The sequence below is a fragment of the Hibiscus syriacus genome, unplaced genomic scaffold (genome assembly GCF_006381635.1).
Source record: "Hibiscus syriacus cultivar Baekdansim isolate YM2019G1 unplaced genomic scaffold, ASM638163v2 tig00111105_pilon, whole genome shotgun sequence".
In the NCBI taxonomy this organism is placed as follows: Eukaryota; Viridiplantae; Streptophyta; class Magnoliopsida; order Malvales; family Malvaceae; genus Hibiscus; species Hibiscus syriacus.
The window spans coordinates 2,641,604-2,651,248 of record NW_024062987.1 but is presented as its reverse complement, the minus strand read 5'-3'; the positions used below and the strand labels follow the sequence as shown (position 1 = coordinate 2,651,248).

Genomic DNA, 9,645 nt, shown 5'->3' with positions numbered 1-9,645 from the left:
GCATTACCAACACCATCAAGTCAAAAATTCAATCCAACCCACTTATGTTTATTTCAAATTATTCAATAATATTTAGAGTACGGGAATTTAATTATTTAGTCTATTCTTACCCTATATAGAAATGTTAATACTTAAATTAATAGGGAAAATGACAATTAAAGAGCACTTTAATATCAAAGCTTAATACAAAAATAAGTATTCAAATTATGTTTCGAAAAACATTTTAGTACATAAAAATTTTTTTGCTAAAAATATGTACCTAATGTTTCAAATGTTATACTTTTAAGTACACTGATGTTAACATCCGTTAAATATCTTTATCAAGTGACACATGTCACGTTTTGATAATTTTAAGAATTTATTTTAAAAATAAAAAATATTTTTTTGTAAAAAAAACTAACATAGCATCAACCCCACCCCATGCTCTCCTCCTTTCCCTTTCTTCCTTCCAAAAGTCGTGCGGCCGGCCAGTGCTGACTGTCACCGCCATTGTCCTCATCATCAGTGTCGATTCCCGATCAAATACCTATTGGCATTTCGTCGTAATATGTTATTATTTGTCATGGATAATCGTTTAAAGGATCGTTAGATTTTAAATTATTGTCGTCGTTCTTCATCGATTTTAGTTGATTTCGACACCCATAAGCCACACCGCTACCACCATTCGAACCACCATGCTATTCCAATCAAAACCCAGTCGTTTGACGATGATGACGATTGCTGGAGATGACTGATGACCGTTTGGGTTAAGAAATTGAAATTGGAAAAGGGATTTGGATATTGAAGATTTTAGATTTAAGGATTTTGGGTGACAATAAGAATGACAATTGATCAATGAGTGGCTGGTGACGAGTAGGTGACCGTTCGGTGACCGTTCGGTGATGACGGTGGTGGCGGTGAAGGTTGGTAATGGGGTTGAAATGAGAGTTTTTTTTTAGATGTTTTATAATTTCATTAAAAAGTTTGTTTTTTATAAATAAATTAATTTTTTTTCTTTTTAAAATTAAAAATAATATTTTTATTATTTAAAAAAATAAACTTTAGGCGCCTAAAAATATACTCGAGAAAACGTTGGACACCTATATTTCTAACAAAAAAATTCTTTAAACATTAAAACATATTTTATATATAGTTTAATCACTTATTTTTGCATTAAGCCTGATATTAAATATGTGAAAGAGACTTCTTCGGCCGGCGGGGTATATATTTGTGTTTAAATAGCTAACCATGGAATATTATTTGTTGTAATCAATGTAAAACAAATGAAATATAAAAGCAATTGAGTAAGACTTGATACCAGTTACATATTTGAAAAAATAAGATGAATTTATTGATGAAATATTATAAATTAAAAGATTTTTTTTTATTTTTATATTTAAATATTAATAGAATAATTATATCATCTTAAATATCTCAAAGTAAAAGATATTATTATCTTTTAAAATTTGAATATTAAAAAGATATTAATATCTTTTTGAATATTTTCAAATTAAAGATATCATTTTTTAGAATTTGAATATTAATGAATAACACTATTAAAATAGTGAATTCTCCTTTAAGAATTATCTAATCTTACAAGTTAACCCATCTTAGAATTTAAAAACATAAATTTTTTAAATATTATTTTTTTCTCATTCTCTAGTTTTCGGAAATAAATAAAGACAAGGGATAATTCTTGATCCCGACAGTTGTGTTTTTTGTACGTTGATCAATTGTGTAACAATGGACTTCAATTATTTTTTGATCTATCGGTCAATCAAATAAAAAAGTATTTTTCTATATATTTTTACTTATTTTAAAAAAAAAATTAATTTATTTTTTCAAGTTTGATTTCGTCTCATTTTTTTATAACAGCATGTTATCATATAAGATTGTTAAATGGGGTTTCAAGTAATATTTTTTCAGCTATATTAGTAATAATTTAGATATGCAAATATTTTATAATTAATTAATTTTAAACTCCACCTTGAAGTTAGCTGGCTATTTGGATCGAATAAGAAATTAATAAAATAAAGAGATATTTGATACGAACTGAAGTATTAAAATGATTTATAGTTCATAATTTAAAAAAATGTAATTATCTAAAATAAATCAAATTCTATTTTTATTTAATTTATTATTGATTTTATAGTATAAAAATATTTTATAAAATATATTAATTATTTATTTGAAAACTTGTTTTTAAAAAAGTTTTTAAAGAAAGTATTTATGACAAATACTTAAAATTTTATAAAATAATATTTAAAAAATCATAAAATAAAATTATTTTATCAAAATTGTTATAAAAATCCAAAACAAAAAACCTTACCAAATCAAAATGCACTGATCTCACCCCACTAGGTGTAATGTCATAGTATCTGATTATAACTTAATTATTATACTAGATCCATAAATTTAAGAATGAAAATCTAAAATTGTAACTTTGATGATTTAAATTAAAAAAAAAACAAATGTTCATAATTATAATTTAAAATTTTCATCCAATTAAGAAGGTCAAAGAGGCCTTTGCCTTTCTGAAATGTGATGATTAGATCTTCAGTGTTGTCGTCCTGTACAATTTCAGAAAATTTTCTACCCCAAGAATAAAAAATGTTATGTCTTTGGAATCCTTCCGACCAATGATTCGTAACAAAAGAATCAAATCATGGTATTGGTAAATGGGATTTTGTGATTTTCTTGTCAAATTCATCCATGAAGTCCCTATATTATATGTAAATTATAAATTTAGTTTTCGTTTTTCAATTTAATCATTTTTAAAGCTCTGCAATTTAGTTCAACTGTCTTAGTATTGTTTGGATTAGAATTTAAAATCAAAATTCAAAAAATAGGGATTAAAATTGATCCAATTAGAGTGCGTGGATTAAATCTATAATTCATACGTAGTATAGGGACTAGTAAAAGAATTTGACCTTATTTTGGGTCATTGTCAATTATTCTTGAACCAATTTAGTAACTGTCCAAACTGTTCAATATACTTTGTTAAAAAGAAAAAACTGTTTGATATACTGATTCATCAAGAAGTTAAAAAAAATTTAATAATCAATTCACCCCATTAAGTTTCTGGAATCAAGTGTTGAGATAGATTTCCAGGAGCAAAGTTCTGAACCTATATATATATATATATATATATATATATATATATATATATATATATTTAAAAAAAAAAGCATGCAGCTCAATGTTTTTCGACCTTTCTGCTGTCTTTTTCTGTTGACAGTAGGCGATGAATAATTTAATACAATAAACTATTAATCCACGTTTTATGTTAAGATTTTAAAGTTCTTCTCTAATTAGTGTTTCTATTCGTTCAGAAAACTGAAGAAAGAAGAAAATAAAGTTGCAGCGCTGAGATGGCTGGAGCAGTAGCAGGTTGTAAGAGTCAGAGATGGTCTCTTCAGGGCATGACAGTTGACAGCTCTTGTGACTGGTGGAACAAGAGGCATAGGGTTCGGCCTCCATCTTCTTCTTCTTCTTCTTCGTTTTTATTTTTTCATAAGCATAATATGAAGCCTCAGTTCATTCTGGTACTAAGAAATATATGAGTTAAAATTATGCGGTCGGTGATTGAACAATGAATTTAATCTTTTGATTGTATAATGTCAGATTTGTTGTGGTGGAAGAGCTGGCAGCACTTGGGGCAGTAGTCCATACGTGTTCCAGGAACCAGACTGAGCTTAATGAGAGGTTGCAGGAATGGCAGACCAAAGGGTTTAAAGTGACTGGTTCTGTCTGTGATCTCTCATCTAGAGATATCAGAGAGAAGCTTATGCAGACTGTCTCCTCTGTTTTCCATGGAAAACTCAACATCCTTGTAAGTGGTTTTAGTTCTAAGAACTTGTTCTTTTAGATCCGATCAAAGGGTTGAGTCGATTCGATTTTAGAGTTTTTAGATAATTTTGGGTTCGAATCATTTCAGGTTTTTGTATTCAAACTGAAAGCACTTAGCTTCTCCTCAGGTGAATAATGCAGGAATTACAAAGCTCAATTCCTTCGAGGAACATAGTCTGGAAGACTACACAACAGTGATGAGTACAAACCTCGACTTGCATATTGTTTCCTAAAAGCATCTGGATATGGAAGCATTGTATTTATCTCCTCTGTAGCTGGTTCATTGGCCCTACCTGGTTTATCTGCCTAGGCTGCATCTAAAGGTTTGTACTTTCCATAGTGGATGTAGTCTACACGTGACCACGAAATTCAACTTGTATAAGTCGAGTTCGAATCTAATCCGACTTGAAACCAACCCGGCCAGTCTAATCGAATAATCTAGGTAGACGTTAGGAAGAATCTTGCAGATTAACCATGGTTTTGTGATTCCAGGAGCTATCAACCAAATAACAAAGAACTTGGCATGCGAGTGGTCAAAGGATAACATTCGGGCCAACACTGTTTCACCATGGGGTGTCAAAACCACGATCGAAAGAGCGGGTAAATTCACCTTCTAATCTATATCTTAATCGAGAATTGTAGACAGACATCTTTTTGATGCCGATTTTGTTTTAATATTTCAGAATCTGAATACAAACGCACATTATCACGAGCAACTCTGCAGGCTCATTGCCGGAACAGCAATGCCGAGAATGGCGGAACCTGAAGAGATATCGTCCTTAGTGGCGTTCCTTTGCCTACCGGCTGCTTCTTACATTACCGGACAAGTTATTTCAGCGGATGGAGGGTACACAGCAGGTGGCTGTTGGCCATTTCAAAATTTCAGCTTTGATGTATTTAGTCATTTCAATTTTAAGTAAGCATTGCCTGTAAGGACATGAACTTTGTCCAGAACCTTTCCTTGCTTGGATTAAAACCTTTTTTTTTAAAAAAAAAAACTTGTTATCGTCATGCACTGAATGGAACTTTCAAGATACTCGTTCATTGGTGTATAAAAATGTACATAAAAGTTGCCCTTGCACGTCCATGCGCATTTACGTAATCGTCAGAGGTTTTGTGCCACCCCTTAAGCTGTTCATGGATCAAGTGTCTATCCCCTGGCCTTGTCCCAGGCGGATCAAGTTAGTTAATTAAGATTCTCTTTAATTCATAACCGTCTAATCAACAAGGGAGGTAATCCCATAATTTTACTTTCGTATTCATTTTTAGACCTCCACTTTATAGTACTATTTTATTTTTTATAATTTCATTAAAAGTAAAAAAACTGTTAAATTAAGCCATTGAAAGTAATTAATACTACTATTCTCAGCTTTAAAAAATATCAGCAGCTACATTGCACATCCAAGAGTACTAAGCATATTGGAGAAACTGCTTCCAAAGAATCTGAACGGTGTTTTTTTTATTGTTCCTCGAAGGAGGCCATCGATAAAATTCCTCCACATCTCTTCGAAAAGGAATAAAAACAGATTTACAGAGACAAGAGGTCCTGGCAATTTACAACTTGTCTGTTGTATGAAAAGATTGGAAGCCTTCTTCATCTTAACCCAGCTAAAGAAATTATTTCGCAGAATCTTCAACAGCAGCCTGAAACTGAACATCGACAATCGGGATCATAAAATGGAACTCGAAGAACTTGTACTAACACAAATCAATTGGAGAAGGGCTGTTGAAGCTTGAAGTCATAAGAGAAGAAATACATCAGAGTTTAGAAATGATAATTGTAACAAATTTTGGGACAAGTAGCTCTCCCAAGTTTTACTACGTCAGTGGTTCAAGAGGTAGGTTAAACTTGGAAGGGTCTGGTCAGACGATCATTTCGCATGGAGACCAAGTATTTTGACTAGACCATGGTGTAAACCAGAGTGATGTATTTGAATTCTAGTCCATAAAATTGTTCTACCACATGCAGGAAGTTGCCAAGTACTATCATCATGTAGAACCCCAGTGGCAGTGACAACCAAAGCATTCAAGAACAGCTAAAGGGGACTCATTGGCGTATCTCTATTCAACTCAATGTTTTGTTCTCCTTTTGCTACCTTGGGACAGGAATGGGGGTTGCTAGAGCCATATTTTCGCCGAGGATGTGCCCAAAGACATCAACAATAGCTAAAGACAAATCATTTTAGTACCCCTTTTCTATTAATCAAGTCACCATTTATCAACTTGTATTTAACCCAAGAAATAGAATACTAGGTTCCATTTCAATCACAGAGTTACTTGGATGGAAAGCAAGCACTAAATGATAGTTAAAGAGCTTCAGCAACTAGTGACATTATTCAGAGGTGTCGTAACATCAAGCATGTCTGGACAAGAGAACATGAATAAATAAGAGAATTTGAAGGAGATGCAAATGCACCATGTTCATATCATGATAATGAACTAAAAAGTCCACAATCATGGAATATATGAGTAACATGTGATGTGAAAATACACAATATTCCCTAATCAATAAAAAGAGGTGAACATGAACAAATTAACAGCTGAAAAGTATAGAAGTAAAACAAGAGTAACAACACTAAACTCTTAATCAAATGAAAATCTTAATAAATATCAAATATAAACTAAGTCAACATAAAAATCGGATGCATACTCACATGATATAGACTGTGAGCTCATAGCTCACTGTAATTGCGCCAAACTGCACGAAACTCCTCACGGAAAGTGTTAAGACGAGCCTTCAGGTTCGGTGTTCTAAAACTTGCATGAAGGAGAACGGCTGAAAGAGAGAGATTTAGGTTTAACAATACCAAGCTTAAGGGTGGAAATGAGAAGAAAAAAAAAAAGACACGAGGTGACTTACCAAGAAGTGCTACAGCAAGTGTCCATATCACAGTCAAGAGACCACAGGATACATACCAAAGGATGAAACTTACTGTAACAACAATGTTAAAATAAGATGTCTAATACTATATTCAGCTGCAAATTGATTAATTCTTTTTTTTTAGAAAGAGCAAATTGATTAATTCTACTTTAATAAGAATGGAACATTTGTTAAACTTATTGATACCAGAAGAGAATATGGCAACAAAAACCCAACGAGGCCGACCACATATGTGAACTATTCTTTTAGTTGATGGACGTCCACGAATAACAGGCCTGGCAATAATGGAACAGTTTATAGTATACTTAATAACCAAAATCAAGAATATATACTCTGGCAGACATTGACAGAAGAAACTAAAACTTACGTAAGGGGAGGCCTCATCTTAGCTGCTAAATGTGGAGAGAATTGCCTCACAGTTCTAATCACCTTCTCACTAAAAGTACCAGCGAAACTAAATGGCAAACAATTATTAGCAACTATTAATGTGAAAAATAAATATAACCATAGCAACCTTCAATACTAGAGCATTAGAGCTCATCCATCCATTTCTAATGTGACATTCAAAATAACAAACACAGTTATTTGAAATTCCGATACTTGTAACATAAATTACCTATCATTCAGAAAAGCGAAGCTTAATGCTGTTAAAATTGCAGCTAAAATGGAAACCGGCCTCCTCAAGAATCCCAAACCTGCAAAATCAAAGAAAATAGAAGGAAAAAGAAAATACATCTAGTAAAAAAACATCAAGCCTGTGTACTTACCAACAACGAGAACAATCAGAATGAAATAATTGGTTCGATAACTGCAAAAAAAACATAAAATCAAGTAAGAAACTAAAAGAACGAAGTATTGGACCTAGGATTCGAAAAACACGTTCCAGATAACAAATTAAAGAATTTTCTTGTGTATGGAACAATTTCATCCGTTTTCTCGGAGACCAAACAGCACCGATCAAATATTCAAACTGATTCAAATTTTAAAAAGAGAAATTACTAGTAGAGATTGCATTTAAAGCGGCTTTCCCATTTGACCGATGATCGAGGGACGGTGAATCGGGAGAAGAATTCGGACAGAGGTCGCGGCGGTGATGACCAGTCAACTTCACGAAGCGCGTCGATCAGATCCTCCGCTGTAACGTTTCCCCAATCCATTGAATTAGATAATGTTCGCTCCTCTTTGTAAAGCAAGAAATTTCTAAAAAAAATAGAGCGGAAAAGGAATTTTACGAACAAGTGAAACCGAGGGAAACTAAATCGAGATTGATCGCGTGGGTTGTTTTTGGTGGGAGCCTATCGAGTTTTTGTGGCAAGAGATTTTGTTTCCGGAATAAACTGCAAAAATGGTATTATTTCCTTAAATATTTTTTTATTAAAATCTATAAAAATAATTTTTATTAAGTTAAGATGATTATAAATTAATATATTTGACAATGAACGTTTAATTATATATGTTAAAGTTATTGGTGTTTGAACTCATGACATCTAAGAACAATAATAATTTTTTAACCACTAAGATAATTAGTTTATATAATCATTTTTTAATTATAAGATGTTTTATTGAGTCTTTAATTATTAAAAATTATAAAATAATATATGATTATCCATATATTCTAAAATCAATTTTTATCTATAAACTAAGAATGAATTGGACATTAAATTATTAACTGAAATAAGATAAAGATTTAATATAAAAATAGATGTCTAAACTATATCATTTTTTTTTCTAAAGTGTCTAAATTTTTTTCTTATTAATCAAAATACCTAATATTACTAACGTGTCATTACTTTAGGTGTATAAGTCGTAATGGTTTTTAAAAAACTCTGTTAAATAACATGTGTCGTATTATGATAATTTTAAAAATTTTATTTTAAAAGAAAAACTAAATATAATTATTATATTTAAAAAAATATTTTTAGAAAATTCCCTCTGCCTGTTCCCTCCTCCAATCCTCCTTCCTTTCCATCCCTTACCATCCATAGTTGTCGCCACCATCACTATCGTCAGTCGCCAACTACTACCATCATCGTAGATTATATACATCAAATACTCTCACATAATGCATCCCAAAAAAACTCTCACATATTCGCACATCATTTCTTTAAAATTATTCCATTGGGGTGCTCAGATAACTCATAGCAGATGAAGGCATGAAGCTATCTAGGGAAGATTTGGGATCACTTACTCATAAATCAAAGAAAATAAAACATTCAAACATAGTAGACGAAGTTAAATCCTAAATCTTGATTTCAATTTTGCACAAAGTTATACCCATTTTTCATCTTTGCACAAGGCGAGATTTAGCGATGGAAGTTTTAATGCATTTCACCGCATCATTTTATTGATCGATTATCGTCGTCGAAACTCACCCATCAGTTGTTAGATTTCGCTGTCGACCACTCCTTTGCCACCGGCCATCCCTTTCTCCTGAGCTCCATTGAGTTTCCCGACAGATCAAGAACATTTAACGTCGATACCTCTAGGATTTCCCGAGGAACTTGACCGGAGAGGGGGAGGGGTAGATGAAGGGCGGGGGGGGGGGGGATTTTTTAAAATATAATTTTTTATTTTCAAAGTTTTTTTAAATTTTTTTAAAAATTATCAGAGTACGATACGTGTCACCTAATATGATTTTTTAACAAGAATTATGGTTGACGCACTTAAATAGTAAATTTTGTAAAGATATTTACATAGATTGTCCTGAAAATAATTTAGACACCTAAATGAAAAAAGATACAGTTTAGACATTTATTTTTATATTAAGCCTAAAATAAAATATAATTAATGTATAATCATAATTAGTTACACTTTAATTATAATCAATTTAATGAGACCATAATTGTAATTATAAACTTAAATATAACCCATGTATAATTATGATCAATTACACTTTATTTTTTTAATAGAAAATGTTAATGTTATAAAAATGAGAA

General features: G+C 31.6%; 1 protein-coding gene and 1 pseudogene across 5 annotated transcripts; one reads left to right on the top strand and one right to left on the bottom strand.

The window, feature by feature from the left end:
- Positions 1-642: 642 nt before the first annotated feature.
- On the bottom strand, positions 643-7,996 carry LOC120153732 (PRA1 family protein A1-like). 5 transcript variants are annotated; one of them, XM_039165636.1, is made up of 8 exons: positions 7,709-7,996; positions 7,477-7,517; positions 7,326-7,404; positions 7,077-7,163; positions 6,896-6,984; positions 6,689-6,760; positions 6,483-6,604; positions 643-654 (listed from the first exon to the last, which is right to left on the bottom strand). In XM_039165636.1, the coding sequence occupies exons 1-7, from the start codon at positions 7,864-7,866 to the stop codon at positions 6,501-6,503; spliced, it is 630 nt and encodes a 209-aa protein (XP_039021567.1). In that variant the 5' UTR covers positions 7,867-7,996; the 3' UTR covers positions 643-654; positions 6,483-6,500. The 5 variants fall into 5 exon arrangements, with proteins under 5 accessions (XP_039021567.1, XP_039021564.1, XP_039021565.1 ...); XM_039165633.1 differs by lacking the exon at positions 643-654 and adding an exon at positions 5,268-5,496 and having other exon boundaries at positions 6,482-6,604; XM_039165634.1 differs by lacking the exon at positions 643-654 and adding an exon at positions 5,268-5,478.
- Positions 3,351-4,748, top strand: LOC120153731 (annotated as a pseudogene).
- Positions 7,997-9,645: the final 1,649 nt, after the last annotated feature.